This window comes from Thalia democratica, chromosome 2 (assembly GCF_965202585.1).
Source record: "Thalia democratica chromosome 2, ktThaDemo2.hap1.1, whole genome shotgun sequence".
NCBI classification, from domain to species: domain Eukaryota; kingdom Metazoa; phylum Chordata; class Thaliacea; order Salpida; family Salpidae; genus Thalia; species Thalia democratica.
In genome coordinates, this window is record NC_139166.1 from 59,585,965 (window position 1) to 59,610,821 (window position 24,857).

Sequence of the window (24,857 nt, forward strand, 5' to 3'; positions counted from 1 at the left end):
ATGGCAGAAGGTAATGTAGTAGTAGATACCACTGAAAATATAGATGATCCATTAGCAGAATTAACAGATGAAGATTTAGCTGAATTAGTTGAAAACACAGTTAGCACAAATGAAATTCTCCAGCATGAAACTGAAATGTTTGAGAAGTATATTAAGAGAATTACATTGGTTGATGAAGAAGAATCAAGCAGTAAAAGAGCAAATTTAGATGGAAAAGGCAGAAAAAAAGCTAAAACTAAGGGTGTTGAAAAATTACTTCAACTTACAGCAGATCAAAAATGTGATATTGCTCAGCATGAAACTGATGTTTTAGTGTCTGAAATGGAAAAAATGTCAGTTGATGCTGAAAAAATGCTTGACAATCATACTGCTAACTTAGAAGAGCTTGATATTCGTATGAACGAAATAAAAAAGTACTTATATGAGTTTGAACGTGATATAGTTAGAGGTGCAGTAAACCCAAGAACTAAAGGTGTAATGGCAGAAAAGGTTGTTAGATTTTATGATGAAAAAATTAAAAGCAAAGACACTTTGATAGAAAAGCTTCGCCTTAAAAATTCTACTTTAAAAATTTCAAAAAGAAAACTTGCTCTTCAACTCAAGCAAAAAGAAGAAATGGGAGAAGTTTTGCATGAAGTAGATTTTAGTCAGTTAAAAATTGAGAACCAGCAGTACATGGACAAAATTGATGAAAAAAATCAAGAACTATTGCGCTCTAAGCTTATGGCTGGTAACACTCTTCAAGTTTTAAACAAATACAGAAAGAAAATGAATCTGTTAACCCTTGATGAGGAACAACTTAAATCTGACATTAAATCTAAAAATGAAATGTTGCAAAAACTAGAATCAGAAACTACAAAAATTGAAACAGAAAGAGCAGAGGCTGAAAGAGTAAATATTAAAACAAGAAAGAAATTTTCTGATTACAAAGTTCCTGCTGTTCAAAATTACATAGAAATGAAAACAAACTTGATTGAACTCAGGAAGTCTTTAAAAACCTGGGAAAACAAGCTTTCAGTTGCTCAAATGGATTTGAGCTTGCAAAACAAACAATGGAGTAAAATGGTGCAAAGTGAAAATAAAATGCTTGCACAAAGTTTCTAAAATAATTTTGTGTGTGATTTTTGTATGTAATATATTTTTTGTTCTTAAATTGTTTTAATCATACAAGTTAAAAAAAATTATCTATGTATAGCACTTAATCAGTAATACAATACCTGTTTACATGTTTAACAAAGGTGTATTTACAAACTGACTTTAAACTTTTTAAAACCTTATTTTATTTTTAAAAAAAATTTCAAACCCTGAGACAGTTTGTTAGATATATTCATTTATCTGTTCTTTTGATTTTGATTACTGTGCTAAAACTCTGCTTAAGTTTTGCAGTTATATTGAATTAAATTCATTGTTTAGTTTATTAATTTAAACTAATATATAATTTTATAGTAATTTGAGCTTATTTATCTAACTTTTTTTTGTTATAACTGTAGCAGTAGTGGATAAAAAAACTTTCTTATTTTATCTTTTAACACTTTGAAATTTGTATTTACATTTAGTTGTTTCTGAAACAATGTGCATATTTTATATAGTCCTACTGTTAGTTTGAAAAAAAATTAATACATAATATTTTTTAATATTTATTTGTTTGCTTTATCAAGCTACAAAAAATATTTTTTTTGTTTTTTAATGTGCAAGTATTTTTTTATTTAGTATTAATTTTAAATATAAAGATTATAAAACTTCACTTTAAGTTTTTAAACTGTTATATGTTTTATGTTACATGATTTATAAAACTTTTACTTTATAAAAGCTATTATTTAAAAATATATACAAACATGTAATTTAAAACAGTATCAATAAATATAATCAATATAATAATATAATTACTTACACTTTTGGTATAATTTAACTAAAAAAAAATTTATGAAACAATTTTCTAAACTTACTATCAAAGTTTCAGTTTATATGTTTTTGTAAACAGATAACTTTTATAAATTTGTATCATATTCGTCTTAAAAAATATTTAAACAAGTTTGTAGATATTTATACAGTACAAATACTTTTATAAAATAGAAAAAATATTTTGATATAATTTAGTTAAAAATATTTACATTAAATCTTATCAAAATATTTACTTATTCTTACAGAACTTAATATTTTGTACAACTACTATTACTTAAGTTGGTTTATGATAAAGCTATATTTGTGCAGCTTTTAATAACTAAAGTTTTAACTCTATCTTTGTATTAATTGTCAATCTTTATTATAGAAATTTTGAACTACTTTACTTTTATACACTGTCAGAGACTATTGTTTAAAAAAATCTTGTTAACTGTATTTCTATCATAAGTCACTTACAGCTATAGTAATCTAAGTTATAAGCAAAATACATACTTACAAATTGTACAAGTAAAAAAAAAATTAAATTTTTTAGGTTCTTCAAGTTTGTATATTAGATAAAAAACAAAATGGAAAAGTACACGCAACCGGGCGAGGTGGACAGACCTCCAGCCAACATGGACAGGAAAGAAAATGAAGAGGAGGACAGCTACTTGAACAATCCGGACCTGGTCGTTGACACGCTGCCACAACCCTACAGGACTATAGACAAGTTCATACAGAAGATCCTCAACAGGGCGTGGGAGGAGATTGTGCAGAGGGAAGAGGAGAAACTAGCAAGGGCCAAGAGACACCAGGCAAAGTGTTTGTACGCCACCAGCCTGGAAGGTGTGGGGAAGGCAGAGTGCTCCAGCATGTGCGTGTCTCCAGACTCCAGGTACATTTTTGTGTCCCTATTCTCAGCAGATGTAAACGTTTACGCGGTCAACAGCGAGGAGTTTGTTTGCTCCCTGCCTGCGAGCGATGAGGATCAGAGCTGCTTAGAAACAATGCAGTGTGTGGTCATCAGGCACGGCCATTATGTCATTGCCTGCATAGACGACATGGGCTATGCTAAGATTTTAATGATGGCTGACAAGAAGCTTTACTTTGTTCAAAGCTTGAACCCGAGTGTGGACAGTCAGGCCAAGTCTAATGCAGAAAAAGTGAACATTGATACAAATGGAGACTACCTAGGCCTGGCTCTCTCCATGAACGAAGCATACTGGGTTAATTTTTATAAGCTTCCAGTTGAAAGCTGGATAAAAGAAATAAACAGCAAACTCAAATACATGCATTCCAAGCAGTCAGAAGCAGAAGAGCTGAATGTAAATACTGAAAATAGAGAAACCTTTGTTAGTTTTGTTGGAAAAAGTTATGATGAGGAACAGTCATTAGCTGTCAGGTTTACCAGAGCAACAAGTTTTTTAAAAATAGACAAGCCTACTTTGGTGCAACCATGTCCAAACTACTCTACTTACAGGGAAGCTCTTGATGCTGCTTGCAGCCCTAATGGAATTGGCACAGGTGAAAACCACTTTTTCAATGATACCAGCTTAAAAATTCGCAGGGCAGCCATAAGGAAAATACACAAGGACAAGCTCACTTACATGTCTAAAGACGTAACCATCGACCAAAGGCCAAGCTGGAAGTTTTTAAAAACAGCAAAGTTGCAGCCAAAGTCTTGTTGTAAAGAATACTCAGGTAAAGAAAGCAAGGAGAGCGTGTCAGTTCTTGTGTGGTGGAGCTACTCATACAAGGCTTGCATGTACCCGCTTTCCCACCAGAAAGCAAACTTTTCCAAGTCAGAAATAGCGGCTGAAGTTGTCTGGCCACAGGCCCACCTGATTGAGTCATGTGCTGTTTCACCAAACACCCTTTTAGTTGCTATTGGCTTGAAAAGTGGAGCACTTTCAGTTATAGACAGAAAAGAGGGCAACCACGTTGCAGCCCTCATAGTGAAGCAGGGAGTTGCAGTGAAGAAAATCCTGTTTATGGAAGACACCTCCAAAGTTCTTGCAAACACAGCAGATGGCAGCGTGTTTCTAATAGACTGCAACAATGAGACCTGCAAAGACCTGACCCCAGCCCAGTTCAACAGCGACTTTGAGCTGTCACTGCTCGCGACCATGCCCAACAGCAACCACTACGTCTGCGCCACCTCCTACGACCGACTCCAGATCTTCCACGTGGACAAGGAAGACCCTCTCATGGAGCTCGTCTTCTCAGATTCACTGGAAGATGCCCAGGAGAGGTTCAAGTTCTCACCGGATGGGAGCGCTGTGTATGCCAAGAATGATGACACCCTCCTCACCAGGATCAACATTGATCTGCCCACCCAGATAGACGTGGTTGTCAATGACAAGCCAACTGTTACTTGTTCGAGTGATTTGAGCTGCTATGAGAGCCTGGAGAATTATGCTGACAACTTTTTGAGGAAGAGGACTGAAGAGCAGAGGACTAGGACCATTGTCTTCAGGCAGAGGTGGTTTCAGCTGGCAAAAGAACTGAAGACGTAACTAGTAAGTTTTCCTACTAGTGTTATAGCAGTAAAAAATTTTCATGTGGGCTTTAAGCATTTACATATAAGTATACTTCAGTTAAAATGTTGTTTTTAGTTGATATACCCCCTTTTTATGTTTTATTGTTGATATTTCTAAATTGCTTAACTTGTAAATTTGTGAAAAACCATTGTTTAAAGAATTGTTTAAACCCTCTGAAAAACTTCAATATTTTAGTTTTACTTATTGTACATAAATTGTATTTTTATGTTAAAAAATATTTTGATTGATAATTTTGTAAAGTTTAGTTTTTTTAAAGTATCCTAACTTACATATGATAAATCCTCGTTCTAAAATGTAAATACTACCAATTTAAAAATGTTTTAAGTTATTCATGTATATAAAAACTATAATTGTTTGTTCATGTTTTTTATAAATAAAGTTAAAGTTTTTATTTTTGACTAATACTTACATTTTTGAGCTTAATTTTTTGAATGTAGTTGTATGTAGAGTATAAACTCTTAATTATAACCTTTTTTTAATTTTTTTTAAATTAAATTTTTTTTAACTTTAAACTTTATGTTAAGTCATTTCAAACTATAATAAAATAATTTTTTTAAACTTGTTGAAAACAACTACACAAACATGTTATTTTTTAGGTAAATCTAATGAAAAACTGAAATAAAATAAGTTTAGTTATTAAAATTCAAATTTTAAGTCAATGGGTGAAGTTTTGCATTTCTGAAAAAAAATTGTTGCTTAATTTTTGCTTTAAATCTTATTTTAAAAGTTTAGTAACTATTTTGTTTTATTTTTTTAAATAGCTATAGTAATTTTTAATAGCAATCATTTTCTAAATATGTTGTCCCGAAAATATTATTCATAAAATTTACTTTTCTACTAATTAATTGTTTACGTTTTTAACATACTTACTTATTTTTAAAACTTTTGATTAAGCTAGTTCTAAATCAAATTTGCTTTGTATACGATTATATACTGTGTTTAATTATAAACATGTAGAAAAATTGTTGTTTTTAAGTTTTTGATATTTTATACTTAATAAAATTCATATGAATTTTGTAGTTAAAAATCTTTATAAATTACAGTCAATAAAATGATATACCTTGCTTCTTGTTTTTGTGTAAATTACTAAAACATTCTACCACTTTTTAATGTGATAGACTATTATTTTCTCTTTTTCATAGTATTTTAGTCTTTAAAGTACACTTTTTACTTTTAACCTGTCAACTGCAAATTGGCTAAACTTTGTCATTTGTTTATTTTAAGTTTTATTTGATAAAAAAATATTTCATCGTATTTGTAATACGTTTGGGTAAAGTGGGTTAGGGGCAAGGGTTAAAATTTACAATTTTGTCTAAAGTGGGTGAATGATAAGGGTTTAAATTTTGTTAATGTACTGATGTTTTATTGTCTTATTTCATTTGCACAATGTTATGAATTGAAAATATTCATAACCTTAACACTGAAGCCTGACCCCTTTTAATTACCACTTTTTGTTGTCTTCGTATTTATATTGGCTGTCAGATGATCAATACATTTTTTATTAATTAAAATTTATTCTTGTTTGAAATATTTAAGTATGAACAATAAATAATTTTTTGTTGTGTATGAAAATTTAGATTATCTTTTAAAATGTGTTCATTTTTGTAGTCTATAAACTGTAATTGTTTTATTGTCAATTTTGTAGTAAGTTTAAAAATTACTTTTATCTTTTTTCTTTTTTTTGAGCTTGCACCTCAAATTTTCTGTAAGCAGTATTTAAAAACAATAACTCAAATTTTTAAGAGTTTGAAATTTTTTAAAATTAAAGTTTTATAATATAATTGATTCACGAATTTATTTATATAACAATAACTAAAGTTCTGCTTGGTTGAAATTTTTGTTATTACTGAGCATCTAATTGATAGTATTTATTAATAGAGTGAAACATTGTATTATATTATAAACAAATTCGTGAATCAATAAAATTGTAAATTTTGCCCTTGATTGCAAGTTAAGAACTTTGATAGTTACTCTAATTTAAAAGTAGATAAAGCGTTTATGTAAAAAATATACTAAACCAAAAATTGTTAGTAAAATAACTATGGCTAAATTTTTTTAAATATTAGTAGTGTATTAATTGTCAAAAATTAATAAGATTAGGTAATGGGTTAAAAAGAGAGACCTTTATTGAAGTAATTTTTTTAGCTTTTTGATTTGCACTATAAGAAACTATAGTTAGAAACTATATAGAAACTATTAAACTCATATACGTTGATATCTTGTATTTAAAAAGTTGCTTTGAATTTTATTAAGCTGAATTGTGTTTGATAACTAATATAAAGTTTTTTTTTCAATAAGACCAACTTGTGTAAAAAAGACTCTATGGCAGCAAACTGTTTGTTTTGTAAAAATATTTTTAATCTAAGAATATTTTAACAATATATATATATATATATATATAAGATGTAACGTCAAAAGGCGTTAAATCCTGGAGATTCTGATAAGCTAAGCTTATCGGAATGTATACCACAGATGTTATTGTGTTAAAACTTTATTCCGACTAACGGCGTTTCACTGCTCTCAAATAAATTTAAGAACAAATCTACGGAGTCTCAAAAATTATTAGATAAGAGCTTTTTCTATTCTTAGAGCTTTTTGAGACTCCGTAGATCTGTTCTTGAATTTATTTGAGAGCAGTGAAACGCCGTTAGTCGGAATAAAGTATTAACAAAATAACATCTGTGGTATATATATATATATATACAAAGTTTCTGTTTAAAGTTTTTTAAATTCATCATTTTACTTTCTAGGCGTTAAACCAAAATTGACCTGTAAGTGAGTAATTGATCATTAACAAATTTTAATAATTATTAGATTAAGTTATTTTTTTTTAACTTGATTATTACTATGAGTTTTATGAAAGTTTGTTAAACATTTAAAACTACAAAGTAGTTGTTATAAAAATAATAAAACGTTTGTTATTAGTATCAACAAAAATGACTCAACTGACTTGTTTTATTTTACCATCGTTTTATTTTGTTACAGTGGAAAAATCTTGTTATAATTTCAAAATGTTTTAAAAGTGAATTTTTGATACTTTTTTATGTACATGGGCTTTTATGAACCCTTAATACGTAACAATTTTGTACACTGCACCACAAATTTTTGAAGCCCCGACGGCACAGAAAAGTGAAAAGATCTCAGCTTTGTAAAAATTCGTTACCAACGTTCAAACTTTCTATTCATTCAAATTGATTTCAAAGATAACCGGTTAAAGCTTTTGGCTTTGAAACTTTTTTAGTACTGATAATTTTTATAACTTGGTAAAAAGTAATGATGGCATAAATGTTTTCATATTAAATATATCGAAATGATATAACAAGTTTACCATAACTTTTTGCTCGCTTTGTAGTTTTACTTTAAAACTCTTATTACTTTATCTTTTTTTTGTTTTTATTTAACCGTAAACCCTTTGCTAACAGAAAATTATAAAAATAACAAAATAATAGCTGGCAAGTTAATAAATGGTACTGGTATTTTCTAATAATATCTACAAGTAAAGTTTTACAAAAATGAACAAAAAATTATGAACCCAAATTTTATGCCAAAAAAATATAAATTCAAAAGTAAAACTTGATATAAATGTTTAAACTTTGAATAATATGCTCTCTTTCATTTTTAGGTTTCAAAATTTAATGCACTTAAAAAGATTTTTTTCCAAATGCTCATTTTTTGTTGCTCAAGCTTTTTATACAGAGTAAAAAAATGTGTGGAAGTTTTTTAAATGTAATTTTTCTAACCTAGTATTTAAGTTGCAGTTAAAATAGCATAAGATAAGAAAAATAACCTACCAATAACATTAAAATTCACTTAAGATATACAACCCGAATAAAATATACTTATAGCTTAATTACATCATAAAAAATAAACTTTACTTATTACTTAAAAATCAATTTTTGAAACAATTTTGTTTCAAATCATATAGAATATTTTTAAATACTTTTTGAGCAAGCTTTCAAACTGTTTTATACTTATATATATGTATATATATGTATGTTTTTATAACCTTGACAAAAAAAATTAAAAAGAGAAAAATTAGATTTATTTCCATAACAAATATGAGATCATAAATGTTATACAGCCTTAACAGTTTAGCAGTATGGAGCTTCCGTACTCTAAAAACACTTGCTTTAAGTTATTAAAAATATAGTTTAGGTGTTTTTAAAAGTTGTTATAACTTAGAAAATATTTCAAATAAAACTAAGTAGAACTATTCAGCTAGTTATCTTATTTAAATATATTAATTGGATAACTACAATAATAACACAATAAATACCACAAATAAAACACTTATACGAACTAAAACTTATTTCCATACAATTATAACTAGTTTTCATTTTAGTTTAATAAACATACTTTTCAAAACAACTACAAGTCTTCTATAGTGTTTGAAGAAAAAAAACATCCATTTTTATTACATATTATTATCTGAACGTTAATTCTGGTTATAGAACTAAGTAACTTTATTTTTACTGTTAAAAACAAAAGAATAAAGGAAAACTGTGTAAAATACAAAAAAAATATAATGTTTCAACAAAAATAATCAGTTTAATTTCGTAATTTTATCTAAATTTAATCTTGTTTACGTAAATTTATAACTAAACATTTCGTTTTTATTCTTAATCTTTAAAATTTACTACGAAAAAAGGAATGCTGAGAATAGTTTAAACATTTTTTTTTGAAAGAGAAAGCTAAAAGTTTGTATCAAATAATTAATAAATTACGAAGGAGACAAATATTATAAGACTTTCTACTGTAATATACATTACAAAAGCACATTTTAAAAGTTTAAGCTTTTTTTTCTCTATAATTTATTAAAACTTTAGACTTCTTCACGTTTTTAGTTTTTAAACGTTTGTAGCTTTGTTTGGTTTCAAACAATGAGTTTTACAGCACGCTACTACGTTATTAGTACAGTTAGGTTTTGTTTAAAGTAACAAAGCCCGTTCAAAACAACTGGAGTACGTCATATAGTTTATTTTTTGTTTTTAAATTATATATAAAGCAATGTTTGAAAAAAATATCACTCTGTTAAGTTAAGACTTGTTTAATATACTTTATCACAAAAACTAGTCTTATATATCAAAACTTAAAGATGGTATATTAGATAATACTTATTTAACACATTTTAAGTTTTGATTTTTAGGCTTATAATTCTATTGAAATTCAATCTTAAATTATCGGTGAAATCTAGATAGTGTAAAAGTTTTTATTTAAATTTAAACTACAAAAAGTGTTAGCTTGTTAATTGAAATATAAAATATTAAATAAACTGTTGCAACTAAGTAAAAATACTTATAAAAGGTAAAAAAAAAATATGAAGCGACCTTAAATTTTTTAGAATTTGTTTTTTCCTCAAAATAATTTTAAATTAGGTTACTGCTTAAATTTTGCTAATTAAAAACTTAAATAACAGACTTCCTTTTAGTTGTTCGAACTTACTAAGCGTTAGTTCTTTAACTTTAAAGATATATCAAAAATTATTCCAGATTGTGTTTTTCTTGTTACACACAGTTAAATTAACAAAAAAGTTAAATATGCTTTTTAAATTACCTCAAACTAAAAACCAGCATGAAATTTTATAAATTAAAAAAATAAAACAAGATTTTAATTTAGTTTCAAACAACAAAGCATCTGTGTGCATTCATTTTGTTGTTGATATCAAATCATGCAACATTTTAACTTTAAACTCAAAGAAAAAGTTATTATAAACGTTTCTTTAAAAATAAGTTTTCAAACTTTAGCACAAATAACATAAAAAAAACATGAAAGTATTTTTCTTTCTGTCAATTCTCGTCCTTGTCACCGGCCAAGACGACCTGACTCCGCACCCCGATGAAATTTTCTACTTGCCGGGAACCCCCGAGTTTCCCACCTTCAAAATGTACTCGGGACACCTGAATGTGAGCGTGGAAAACGAACAAGTGTTTTACTGGTGCGTTGTAGTCTTTGAATATATATTTAGAAAACATATGCATTCTTGAAAGACAGATAAGACTGTTATAAAGTTTTGGAACTTCTTTTTCTTCTTTGAAAAGGTTTGAAAACCGATTTTTTGTTTTAAAAAGGCTTAGCTACACTGGTTAAAAATAGTTTACTGTTTAGCTTGCATACTAAATAGTAAATTTATATATTTTATTTTTATGTAAATTGAATTGTTAGCTGCAAAAGAATGTTTGTCTTTTAGTAAGCTGCCAAAGTTTATACACAGTTTACTTCAAAAGTATAAGTTTACTGCAGTATAAACCATATTAAATGACGACAAACACATTACGAAGATTTTCATTTTTATACAATCGGTAGAAATTACACCTAATTTTTAGAAAATGTACTGAATTGTTTTTAAATAATTTTTGGTAACCTGCTTATTTTATGTACTGTAATCATGCTTCTGTTGAAAAAATCAGCTAAAATAGACTTGATAAATTTTAAAAGTACTTACATCAAAACGCATATAAAAAATGTGTCAAGACTTAAATATAAATAACAAACATTTAAAGGTTAAACGAGCAAAAAGACACGGACGACGGAGAAGTAATTGTGAACATCGAAACGAAGAATAACGATTCACCCCTTCACGCACTGTTTAAGGAACACGGATATTTTATTGTTGGTTGATTAAAGTAGCTTGTTTCTAAAATTATTTTTGTCAAAAAGAAGTTTTTAGTAGTGTTTAAAATGGAATATGGTTTTAAACAAGTAAAAGACTTTAGCATTTTATTATTATCTACTTTAGGTTTCCTGTTTATTAAAATCTAAATGAGTGTTAGTTGTTTTAAACATTTACCTGAATATTTAAAATATTAAAAAAACTAATAAATAGATAAATCATTCTCAAAAATCACTTTAACCAAAACAGTTCGACGAAGACAGTGGTATTTTAAAAAAGAACGATTTTGCATGGAACAATTTTGTGAACACTGTGTACTTGGAAATTCCTCTGAAAACACAGATTAATTTGTCATCTACAGTCAATGAAACATCAGTAAGTCTTAAAACTTTAATTTAAAAAAAAATTTGGCTAAACTTATCTTAAATATATAAAGCTAAATAATTTTATTACAAAGGTTAAATTTTAGTTTAATGAAGTATAACGTTTGCAGACAGCAAACCTGGTTGTAGCCTCACTCGAAAACTTACTCAACAACTCGCACAGAAAATTTGCAAACCACAAATTTTATCTGTCGGGCAACGGAGAAGCTAGTGTTTACATATCGCTTGCAGCTGAAATTATTATGCAATCTGAAAGTTTAAGAGATCAATTTAAGGTATAAATACTGTATTGTCGGTCTATAACTTTGTCAAAAAAGTCTTTTTAAGTAAGTACGAACTGTTAAGTTTTACTTCACGGTTTAAACTTTTACTAAAAAACAAATAATTTAAAATAAAATTTTTCAGGGAGTTATATTTGGGAACGCAATGTTTAACTGTAGAGACAACAAAAAAGTACATCACAAATATTTATACCATAACGGATTGTTAGACAAGGAAGTCTTCCAAAACCTTCAATTTGAAAAATGTTACTCTTCAGAGTATTTAGCTACGGTCGAAGGGCGTGAGAAATGTGAAAAATCAGTTGGTTTTATAACAATCATTGTGTTTTTTTTCTTTAATATATTATAAACTTTGCGTTTTGTTTTTTTATTTAAACACTAAATATTTTTAGAAATACAATAAAGATAATTTCTCAAATTATACATTGACACATGAAGTTGTTTTAGTACTTGTAAATGGATAACTAATGTATCAGGCTACAAAAAATAATCTTACCTTTAAAATTATGTTTATATGCTGTAGTTATTACACATTCAGATAGAAACGTTGATTATATTTAAGTAAAAAGTTATATGTTGTGGTTAATTTTTTTGTTTGATAAACATCTTTTTTATTACTTCTTTAACAGGAACAGGCATACGAGTCAGTGATGAAATCAATAAACCCGAAAAACATCAATGAACCGTGCTACAAAAACTTTAAAACCGAAGATGCCGAAGATGAGTTTGTTTTTGCGAGGCATCTTCCCCAAAACAATGCTCCCTATGCTGAAGAAGTGCTAGGTCTGCTCAACTTTAGATCATAAACCTTCTCATTTTGTTGTTTCCATTTGAAAATATTCTAAACTTTAACCTTTTTTGGTGTTAAGTAAACTCTAAACACTTGATTTGAGGAAAGAGAGGTACTTTATGTCTCGAAGAATAAAAATTATGTTAGAGAAAGTTTTACGGATTAAGAAATCTTAAACCTAGTCAATCTAAACAGTCAATAACTCCAGCCGATCTAAAAGTTTCTGAATGAAATCCTGTTTACTTTACTCCTTAATGTATAGTCTTTAAAACGATATACGGTACTTTTAGAAAGTTTAGCTTAAATTTATTTTAGTAGTTTTAAAAAACAAAATGCCAACATATTTTATTTTAAACACTCGCAACTTGTACAGGAAAAAGCTATAGCTCAAAATGCACCTAAGTAATTTTTAAAAGCACTTCTTTACTCCATACTAATCGCTTTTTGCTCGTTTAGGAAGAATAAACGAACGGCCGTCGCAAAAGGAGGTCAGCTTGTACGACGAAAGCGATTTCCAGTACGAAGATCAGATCGAAGAGGACGACTACTTCGATGGGAGCGAACAGAGGGACTACTTGACGGGGAACTTTTCCAGGAAAAAATCGAACGTCACAGTTGAAGTTGCAGGCGATTCGAGTGAAACAGAACAACGGGACAACGAAAATGTAAGTTTAGGTTTTTGATGTAAAGCTAAGCTGTTAAGTAAGTTACAACGAAATATAAAGTATGAAAATTCTTTAGTTTGAGCTTAGTGGATAGTTTAAGTAAAATTTGAAAGTAATAAAGCTTTAAATTGAAGTTTTACTAGTTGCTGTGCTAAGCTGTTACCTTTTTTAAACTTGAAATCTATTTGTAGAATTTAATAATTAAATTTTTCAAACACTAATGTATTTTTTTAAACATAGACTTGTATGAAAAATAATCTACTTTTATACCTCTTAAAACGACTTTAAACTTGACTAATACTTTATCTTTAACTTAGTTCTTGGATGTTTCTTGTGAATCAAACAAAAATCTGATGAATTACTTAAAAAATGAAAAGTTTTTCATCAAGTACAACATGACTACGTCTACTGGTAACATAAGAGAGTATGTAATTATTTTTGACTATAATATGTTCAACTTAGTTATAAGTGTTTACAAAACCACGAACAAAAGTATATGTTTATAATTTTTGTGTAAATAATCTCATACAACAAAACTTTAAATTCCTCAGACCTACTAGTCAAGTGAAAAGTCCACAACTTACTGACGTCACGCCGCAAATTTCACAACTTTTAAAAAATGTGAGTTGTCTAGTTTTAAATTTCATATCCGTTAATTTTTTATCAATTATAAAAGTTGTTTAACATATTAGGTTAAATAGCTTAAAACATCTCATTGTCATGTAGTGCACTATTTAATTTCTTTAGCAAAATAAATTTGTAGTAAAAACTAAAAACAAATTTAAGCAGATAAAGCTATTAAAAAATAATTATATTTTAATTTTTCACCGATTAAAACACTTACATCAAAAATACAGATACTTTTACAAAATATGTAAAACAGTATTCATATCTAACTATGGCTTAAACTTCTTTAACTATAAAATAAAACTAGCTTTAATTGTTTGTTTAAAACCAACTAGTTTTTAATTTTGTGGTAAAACTATGATCACGATATATGTCTTTATATCTACAATACATTTTTAGAACAAAACAGCTTTATTTTACTACGGTGATTTAGATGTAGTAAACAACTATGTTGCTGGAGAACTGTTTGTGAGAAGATTCAATGAACTAGTAAGTTTTTCTTTCATACTTCATTTAAGTTTTATTTTAGAAAAACTTCTATCCTTTACAGTCTTTTAATTATAACAGTTATGTGGAAATGTATTGACTTAGTCTTTTTTATGTGAGCCTTTTAAGATTAAGTTCATCTTAAAAACCTAGAGCTTTAACAGTTGACAAACTTTTTAAAGTTGTCAGTTGTGAAAAAAAAACTTGTCTGCTTTACGATGTTTTACATTTTTTTTTTACATTGTTTATTTTAATTACGAAACAGATGATTCTTAAAATCAATAGTTTTTTCAAATCTTATGGAATTTAACTATAACTATCACAGTATAACTTCAAACTAAATTAATGTATTTTTTTAAGAAAACTTCCCCCAGAAAAGTCTTTTACAATCGTAACAAAGATAATTCTAAAAGTTTCGCTGGACTTTATGAAAAATACGGTGAAAATTTGAAGTTTGCTATTATAAAGGTTGGAAGAAAAAATAATATTATTCAAATTTTTTGTCTTTAATAAACAAATTAAACACTTTAAAACTTAAAACCAAATACATTATACAACTTCTTTTTTAAGCTTCACTTCTAAAAAACTTCAAGTCATCTATAGTAAAGATGTATTTAGTTTTCTGAATTTAAAACAAAAACTAACATACTTAATTTAAAATAAACCACGCAGAATGCAGGTCACTGGGCAAACAAGGACCAGCCGGAATCCGCTTTCAATTTGGTTTACTCTTGGATAATGAAGCATAGATTTTAAATTTTAGAACACTGTTTTGTTAATAAACATTTATAAGAACAAATTGCATTATTTGCTGTTTGAAAATACCAGGACTATAAGTCATAAATTTTTAAAGAACAACGTAAATTTTTTTTTAATTTTTCCTTAGATTAACTCAATATGAGTTGATTTTATATTTCTGTCGTTGACACGACATTAAACTGCATCCGTGGTGTATGAAAAATATTTTCGTACGCCAGGTTCTCTAGCCGAAACTTATGAGTGCTTTTTTGTATTTTAATAAACAATACTATAATAATAAGTTTATGTTTTTGTTTAAAAACTGTTTTGATAAGTTTAAGATAAATTAAAAAAAAATTTAAAAAGCTATTTGTATTATAACTATTTTTTAACAATTTCTTTTTTTTTTACAATTACAAAATTTAAATATAGTATTAAGAATTTAAAATATAAAAATTTAAAAACAAAGTAATAAATTGATTTATATAAAAGTAAATAAAAAATATCATAAATATAATGCAAGCTTAAAAACTATTTTATAAACATGTAGAAACTTAGACAGTTTTTTAAGCAAAAAAAAAGCTAATAATTTTCAACAAGCAATTCCAAAAGCTTAGCTGTCATAACAAATTAATTATCGGTAAAAATAAAATTTAAATGAAACAAAATATTTAATCTTCATAAGTCATTTACCTGAAAAAATTTACGAAAATAAGTAGCATAACTTTGTAATTTCTTTTACTGTGTTATTTTTTGCAAAACCTGATTGTTTTTATTATTTAATAAACAAATTATTATTTGATTAAAGAGTTTATCTTTTTTTATATAATTTTTCTAACTTTGTATACTTTTGCTTGTAATTTCACTCCCCCTATAATATGAGGTTTATAAGAAAATAATTTATATTTCAAATTTTTATTTGAATTTAAAATAAAATATGTGTACAGTTGCATAAGCATTTAATTAGATGTCTATCAGCACTTGTAAAAAATACATATTTAAATGTTTAATTCAATTTCTCAAACTGAGGTTATATCAAAAAGCAATCAAGTTTTTTTTACATATTTTCCTTAAAGACAGTTAGTTTAACTATCCAAAAGAACAGTAGAATAAGATTAATTACTTTTAAATTAAATGTTTTATGAAATTTTAATTTGATAAACTTAAACAATTAGATTTAAAATTTACTTCCTAAGCTAGAAAAATAAAACAGCTAACTAAACTTTACAAAACTAAATAAGCTTATCAAGACTATGGCAATTGTTTTGTTTTTTGATCATTTAAAAAAAGTTTGGCCTGAAAATATAATTATAATATAACTTAAATAAAAGATTACAGTAAGCAAATAAACAGATTGATGACAAATGTTCAATGTCACACAGAGTAATACCTACTAGAGTAATGTAGTTCAACTGTACAAACTAGACACTGATCAACAAGAATTGTGAGCTTCAGATAAAAATTAAAAGAATCGTTAACTAAATTTTGCTTGATGTTCGTAAAGTGTAATTTGTAATAACTATCAAAACTACACACTTGAAATAACAAGACGTTTACTAAGCAGTTTTATGCATAAACTAAAATACGATTTCAAAATAATTTTTGTTATAAAAATGTAAAATAATGACCTTTGTAGGGCTTTTTACTTATAATATATTTTGGTTTTATATACATTGTTTGTTGAATGACAAACCAAAAAACGCTCAAAAGGATTAGTCTAAAGACTTTATGTACGAAAAGCCTTTCAGTTTTCGAGTTGTACACTACTTGGATACAGTTAAGAATCTTGTCCAGGACTTACTGCATTTTCTTTAAGCATCATTTGTTACTTTATTGTTTTACTTTATATACGGTTTCTTCGATTATGTTTCTACATTTTTATAATAACTTTGCTTTAGCATATGTGAAGTTGTTTTGAAAAAAGTTTTTTTTTAATAAGTACTATCTATTAAGTAATTTGATACTTGCAAGCGACATTAATAATGAAGTTTCTAAACTCACAACTGTGTATTTAACAAGTTCAGCATAAAATTACATTTCAGATTTTTTAAAAAGTGTTTTTTGATTGTTATTTGTTAATGATATTAGATAAACTATTTACAATCAAAAAACTGTTTTAAAGCTGAATTAATTGGGACAGCTCAAATATGCACCAAGACACTTTTACACGATGGGTCACGTTTGCTCGAGAGTAAAAAATGAAAAAAAAAAAAATTCTATAAAAAAACTGTTAACAAAAATACCAACCAAGGGTAAGGGGTAAAAGTGGTAAAAATAAAAAATAAATTAAATGAATAAAGTAAGAACAAAAAAAGTTACCAACCAAATGTAAGGGTTAAAGATAACAGTCATAGTAAAAAAATATATATATAAATGAACTCTCAAACGGTATAAAGTGTCTCGATGCAAAAGAGACGCCATGCAAAAGCGTCCCTTTGTGCATATTGTATTAATGAATTTAAGAAAAAACTTACAGTGTTCACAACATATGTTACGCATTTACATTTGATTGAATTATTTTCTAATCACAAGCTGACTATAAGTATTATAATTATTTTTTTAATAAATTTAATCACCATAAGTCTTGAAGTATTTTAAGAATTTAGCTTGCGCAGTTTAAGTTACCTTTGTATTCAGTTAATAAAAAATGTTGTTGTATACATATAATTGAATTGTAAAAACGAAATACTTTAAAATCATACTAAATACCACAATAAGTTTCTTGTACATAAAAATTAATTTAGTATTGTAAGAACAGAATTCTTTGAACATAAGTTGTAGCTCCAATCTAATATAACTAGTTATACAACGTCATCACAAGTTTTTATAGTTATTAGAATAATTTTTGACGATATTAGGGTATTCCATACAACAAAAATCAATGCATGGTAAATCAAATTTATATACTAGTACTTAAAAGTATAGCAACGAAAACATAAGCAAATTATGCTAAAGTGTAATGTTATAAAAAATTTAACCTTTTTTAGAAATATTTTAATTAATAAATGAATTTTTCCACAGCCTTTTTGTCCATAATGTCAAATATGGATTTTGAAAGTTTCGATGTGAAGCCTCAAATCGGGCTGCCTGAAATCGTGGCGATCGGTAGACAGGAAGTGGTGGAGTACATATCTGGCTGCAGGTTCCAAGGTGGATGCTATCAGTTCAAAATCAAGTGGAAAGAATATCCCGAAGGCACTTCCGAGTGGAGACCCCGCCGACACTTTGATGATGAAGACCTTAAAAGTTTTGTGAAAGAGTACGGGAAAAGGTTTGTGCAGCATTGCACGAAAGTTCTCGCCAGAGATGACGCGGGTATTGATGAAACTTTGGAGAGTTTGAGCTCGTTCGCTACTTCGGAGTTTCAATTCACATCCGAGTACGAAGTTAAAAAGGCCAAAGCAGCAAAGAAATTACAAAAACAAATAGAAACGATGAACAAAGCACTGAAACCTAAGCATGGTTTTATCATTGAAAACGAAGTCGATTTGCAGGTGCTACCGGAACCGAAGTATTCACAATGGTGCAGCGAACACATTCCGCAACATTTTAGTTTTCCGGAAACAGTTGCAAAAGACGAAGACAACAAGGAGTGCCATTGCGAAGACGACTGCGTGCACAGACCTCGACGCGGAAGATTTGGTTTCACTAAACAGCCACTGATCAAATGCTGCATCAACCCGCTGAACAGCTACAACGAAAACGGAACGGTGAAATCGCTCGACCCCACTCTGTTGCTGTACGAATGCGACTCGTACTGCAAGTGCGACAAGAACAAGTGCCTGAACCGGGTCGTGCAAAGCGGCAGCAACTGCCACCTCTGCCTCTTCAGGACCCTGCGCAAGGGGTGGGGCGTGAAAACGGTGCGCAGGATCGAAAAGGGCGCGTTCATATCGCAGTTTTGCGGGGAGGTGTGGAGGCGCGACGCGGGGAAGCACGAGTGCAGGGACATGTGTGAGCAGTACTGCCTGGACGTGCCGGAAGGTAAAAGGGAAAACAAGTTTTACACCATCGACGCCACTCTGAAGGGAAACGAGTCGGGCTTTTTCAACCACTCGTGCCAGCCCAACATGCAGATCCTCGAGGTGAACACCGACAAGGACTATTACTTCAGGAGGCCCGCGTTCTTCGCCGCAAGGGACATCGAAGAGGGGGAAGAGCTCACTTACAAGTACGTTGTTTCGCAGGAGGACACGAGCCACCTTACCGCTTGCAAGTGCGGCAAGTGTCGTGAAAACAGTTTTTTTGTTTAGCTTCTCCGCTGGTTGAGTTTTGTTTGACTGGTTCTGTTTGTTTATTTCTTTGTGAACGTTTTGTTGTCTTAAGTGTTGCTTTGTGTTGCAATTGAATAAATTCCTTATTTGTCCCATGCTTTTTATTATACTGTAAATAATATTAGCGTTAGTAGTTAAAAAGTTTAAATATTTATTTGAACAATTGAATAGGATTGGAAAATTATTTTCAATTTAAGTTTTAACTTATTTTCTTTGATTTAATCCGTAAACTTAGAAAACTTAGCATAAAAACTTAGAAGTAACAGAAATGTAATCTGGTGATAGATTTCGCACTTTTGAACACAACCTAAAAGTATAAGTCAGCAAATCCCTAGTTATTAATACATTAAGTCATTATCCTGGACATGACTTTAAACTGTATCCTGGTGTATGACTCGATAACCGAAAGGTTTTTTCGTACACCAGGTCCTTGGACCATATATTTGAGTGCTTTTTGTTATCGTTCAACAAACAATATATATTTAAGTCAGAATCTCTGCAATCTGTTATGATTTTACTAAGAATATATAAACACTAATTTGATTGATACTAGATTAAATTTTTATTTTGCTTGTTTAGTGGTATTATCTTGAAAGAAATCATTGCATAAAAAATAAAAAGAACAAATACTCGGAAAAAAGTTAAATGTTTATAAAAATTTAATTAAAATACTTTGTGTGCTCATTATTAAACTAATGCTTTATTTTTGTTTAACTTTATTTAATATAGTTTAATTTGGTCATAGTATTTCATATATTTAAAAAGTATAACAAATTGAAAATATTTTGTCAAATTTTAGATATAAAATGTGACTTAGAAAGGTGAATAAAAATGAGGAAGAACTCAGAACCTCAAACGGGATATCACTACTTTTCAGGCATTTTAAAATTGTTGTGTTTCGTAATAATAACAACTAACGTGGAAAATTTATATACAAAAATAAAGTCTCAATATATCTGTATTAAAAAATGTAACTCACTAACCTTGTCGAAATACAAAAGTTTTTATTTATAAATACTCAAATTAAAAAAAAAAAAACGAGTAAAAGATATTTATTTTAAAAACATCTTTAAATATTGGTGCATTTTCAAACCATTAACCATTTAAATAAAGTTTTTGATTTATGTATGAAAATAAACAACGAAAATTAAAAAAATTAGTACTCAGAATATTTTATTAAAACTCTTTATTAAGAAAGTTACTGTTTTTACAAAAGAGCTACTTTGTTTTCATCAACTCAAACTACTAGTTTATAACAAAAAAAATAATAATGATAAATACTAAAAATATATCTAAGCAGCAAACAATTGCATATAAATTGTTAAGAATATCCAAATTAAAAGTATTTATCTTTAAATACTGTTTCGTTGTTATTTTTGTTGGTATAAATTCTTTATAAGTTTAAAAATACATAGAACATGCAAATGAGTTTAACTTTGCACATTTATACTTTTTCTTTTACTTTTCGGTTTCTTTTTGATTTGTTACTAAACTTCGCTGAATGTCTTTTTTTATCCACTTTTATACATGTGATTTTGGAAACTCACACATAAAATATTAACTAACTGCTAAAATTTCAAACTTATTTAACTGTGTTAAAGCAGAAAGTTTTTTTTGAAATTTTTAAATAACAATCCAAGGAAATCGTGTCCATATATAAATAGATAAAGTTGTTCGGTCACATTACTTGTTTTAAATTTTTGTACCTACTTAAGATTTAAAAAAAATTTCAAAATAAAAAATCGAAATGTTCACTAACAATCTACTAAAGCACTTATACAAGCTACTGTTACTATACGTTCAAGTCATAATGAAAACTTTAATTTAAAAAGAGAAAAATATTTAACATTTTGTAATCTCTGCTAATATACTTGACTTGTTTAGCATTAATAAAATAAGTTAAACCAAGTTTTATCCAATTAAATTAATGAACTAAGATACGCATTTGCTCCTAATTCTCATTGAACCTTTGTATAATAGTAGTAATATATGTAGTTCAATGTTATGAAATTAGTTATGTTTTTTACAGATTTTAAAGTTACCACAATCCGTCTAAAAACTTAAAAACGATGCAGAAAGTTCTTAACGACTAACTAACGCTTAGCAAAGACCCCGTTTACTACTTAAGCGCGAAAAGGAACACATGAAAGACCTGACCAAGAGGTTCTTCGGCAGCATGTGCGGTAAAAACTACCCATGCCCAATTTTCCGCCTGCCAAGCGAACCCTGCACTGCCAAGAAGGCGGGAGAATATGGCGTTTTGCGTTTTCGCGGTACCCACCGCCAACACGTCGCCCGCATTCTCAACGAGGGCTTCAGGAATTCGAGGGGAGGTGTTTTCGGACGGAGAATCTACCATTCTAACATTTTCAAAAATACGCTGCGGCACGCTAACAAACCCGGCTACGAAAGCTCGACCTTACAATCTGTCAAACAATAACCTGTAAAATGTTTGTAAAACCTCACTGCAACACGCAAGGAACATTACGAAGGACGAACGCGGTTACCTGAGATATACTGCGACAAGTGCTATTGTGACACTGATGCGTTTCCCCGCTCGTATTTTGGGATGATTTGCCGGAGTATCTCGTTCATGCGGAAGGTTTGATAAGCAGGTTGGTTCGTAGTGACCTTGCTTAGTTTTTGTTGTAACAGCAAAAAGCAATGATGAATAGTTTTATATTTTCAAAAAAGAAAAATATTAAAATTTAGAAAAAATAGTTAGTACAATGATTGGTAAGGTCAGTAAAATGTGGTGAAATTTCACTTAACAGTCATTTATCTTAGTTCAGAAATTATCTTTAAAGTAGCAATTGTTTTATGTATATTTGTTTTATATAGTAATTTTAAAGTTGTTATCTATTTTACTCAAATTAAACTTATTATGACACTAGTCTAAAACTTCTAAATACATATTTATTCCTTACAAAATAAAACTGGGTTTCTAACTATCTCAAACTAACCGTTTTTGTTTTTTTACTTCTTTAATTACCAGAATTTTTACTATTAATAAAAAGATTTTTTACATAAAAATTAACTTAAATATATTATATCCTTTAACATATTTGAATTTTCTTTATCAGCGGGTTATCAAACGCCGGATTCTACCAACCAGTTGGATTTTTCAACCAGCTTAACTTTTCAACACGTTTCAACTGCCTTCCGGTTATTACAAGCAGTATAAAAGTCACACCAGCTCCAGCTGTTACTAGTAACATGAAGGTCACACTGCCTCAAGTTGTTGCCAGTAGCCTGAAATTCGAGCCAATTTTACAAACAGTGATATGGTGTCAACGCCTACTGCAGCTTTGCAAGCATCGCGATCTAAAGCCTATTGCGCAACACCAAGGTTATCAAGTTTCCAGAATCTACTGTGATATTTAATTGCAACAACAGCTAACAAATACTTGGCCATAGATTTACCCGTTTCCTGAGGTTTTTTTCATCTTATTACTTAAAAGCTTGTTTTATTGTTTACTATTAGAATAAATTTTACATTGCTAAACTTTTGGAGTTATTGTAAATTATTGGTTCAGTTGCTAACTATTATATTCTAGTGTAATACAAAACATACGGTTTTTTAGTAGTGAGTGTAGTAGTTTTAACACAATTGAAAAACTAACAAACATATGTCTACTTAATTAGTTTTTTATTTATCTTTTGTTGTCTTAAATCAAACGGGGTACATATCGTACAACAAATTTCTTAAAACTAAAAGACTTTACAACAGAAACAATAATATTGATTTAAGAAACTCTGGAACAAAAATGACAAGTATATAGTATTTATATATAAAAATATTTAAAGATACAGTAACCAAAAAAATGAAACTTTCTTTTTAATTTATACGTATTTCTACTATTTTATGTTTATATATATATACAATATAAGTTTGTTAACTTTCATTTCATTATGTCTTAAATTACAACATTAATTATAATGTTAAGCTTTTAGTTTGATATAAGTTTGTATTGTCTGAAACTTCATAAGCGTTTTAAGTAAAGCTTCATGGCTTTATTATGCTTAAGAAAAACTATAACCTTAAATGTGCATTTTAGTTAAGCTAAACATGATCAGAAATTGTGAATTAATATAAATTTTAAAAAACATTAGGCATTACAGCTTGTATTTTTACCTTCAGTAGCGATCTACCGGATGCGTTTCTTTCCATTATAATCCGGATATATTGATCATTTATAACTACTAACGTTAAACTGAATCAACATAACTATAAACGTTTTTACTTAATACTATTCTGTTTATTTGTTAGTAACTACCGCGTTGCCTTTATTTAATATATACGCAAACCTTAGTAGTCTAAAAAGTATTAATCATATAAAAACTAAAATTGTTATCGCAAAAGTGTAAAAGTTGGCTATTACCTGAGAGTTTGGCTACCGAGATATATTTATCATTAGTAAACTAACAATTTAAAGAGAAAATGTTTATTCTAACAAATTTTAATCTTTCTTATAGTAAATAAACAATGTTATTAACATAACATTAGTAATAAAAAAACTCTTAATACTATAGAAACACAAAATAATGTTTTTGCTTAGCAAAGCTTTATGAGACTGTAGTTCAACTTTTCGCAAAGAAAAATTCGACTTTTAATGATTTAATTGGTAATAAAAACTTGAAAGATATTAAAATAGCTTTTCAATTAAGCTGATTTTTTGCAGAGATTTTTTTTAACCAGAATCAGTTTTCGAAATTAAACGAAATAAAATAAAAAACTTACACACGAATTTTTAGCATTAACTTAACCATGACTTAAGGGCAATATTGCCTATACAGGAAGTTTTTTTAATTTACAGAAAAATTTCAATGTTTTAGAAAAATTTACATCCAAGTATAAAAAATCTGACACTAATCTTATCCAAAATATTTCTGTTAAAGAAAAAAAACTATAGCTCTGAAAAATAATACACACAACAACTGTTTGAAGAACAACATATTTAACAAGGATAACAAACCAGGCATTCTTATTGAACTGTAACCTGAAAAGCAATCTATGCGGAAAGCCTTTTATAAGAGTAAAGAGCTAAAAAATGTTGAGATAAGATCTACACATTGATCAGATCATAAACTAGTTAGAGGCAATGGAAAAACACAGGAGTTGTAAAAGAATTGTTCGGAAAGTTAACGCTAAAATTTATTAAATTCGACACAGTTAACTTTTATCCTAGCATCTGAGCAACAACTTTAGAAAATTCCTTAATTTTGCTGCCTGTCTTACTGAAAGCATGGAAAGTGAATTTTTAGAGATAGCTGAAAAATTATGGTGAAAAAGCATAACAATAGCAGCTTGGATACACCAACAATGATAATGTTTCATTTAAAAACACGATTGTAACTTTATTAAATTGTATATATAACTATTATATTGCTACTAGGGTTGACACTCTTATAAGCAAAATTGTAGATGAGTCAGGTTGACCAAAAAGTTAGTCGGAGTTACACAAAACTAGCTTGAATCAGCCTTAGTTGTAAAGAAAAACAATTAAGGACTAAGAGACAAATATTGAAAAAAATTAACTAAGAATCAAGCTTTATCACTT

The 24,857-nt window shown here is 28.4% G+C and overlaps 4 protein-coding genes across 4 annotated transcripts; all 4 read left to right on the top strand.

The window, feature by feature from the left end:
- Nucleotides 1-1,353, top strand: LOC145829320 (cilia- and flagella-associated protein 263-like). Its single transcript, XM_082937085.1, has one exon. It carries the CDS (start codon nucleotides 1-3, stop codon nucleotides 1,102-1,104), a length of 1,104 nt encoding a protein of 367 aa, XP_082793211.1. The 3' UTR covers nucleotides 1,105-1,353.
- Nucleotides 1,354-2,468: 1,115 nt separating this feature from the next.
- On the top strand, nucleotides 2,469-4,586 carry LOC145829319 (WD repeat-containing protein 93-like). The gene has a single exon (XM_082937084.1). The coding sequence runs from the start codon at nucleotides 2,469-2,471 to the stop codon at nucleotides 4,395-4,397; it is 1,929 nt and encodes a 642-aa protein (XP_082793210.1). The 3' UTR covers nucleotides 4,398-4,586.
- A 5,621-nt stretch (nucleotides 4,587-10,207) lies between these two features.
- Nucleotides 10,208-15,040, top strand: LOC145828809 (lysosomal protective protein-like). The gene is made up of 11 exons (XM_082936563.1): nucleotides 10,208-10,377; nucleotides 10,943-11,051; nucleotides 11,302-11,427; nucleotides 11,546-11,710; nucleotides 12,346-12,499; nucleotides 12,963-13,171; nucleotides 13,489-13,595; nucleotides 13,723-13,792; nucleotides 14,198-14,287; nucleotides 14,645-14,752; nucleotides 14,957-15,040. Exons 1-11 carry the CDS (start codon nucleotides 10,208-10,210, stop codon nucleotides 15,038-15,040), a joined length of 1,392 nt encoding a protein of 463 aa, XP_082792689.1.
- A 3,017-nt stretch (nucleotides 15,041-18,057) lies between these two features.
- LOC145828810 (putative histone-lysine N-methyltransferase set-23) lies at nucleotides 18,058-19,275 on the top strand. Its single transcript, XM_082936564.1, has one exon. It carries the CDS (start codon nucleotides 18,058-18,060, stop codon nucleotides 19,273-19,275), a length of 1,218 nt encoding a protein of 405 aa, XP_082792690.1.
- The last annotated feature ends 5,582 nt before the right edge of the window (nucleotides 19,276-24,857 follow it).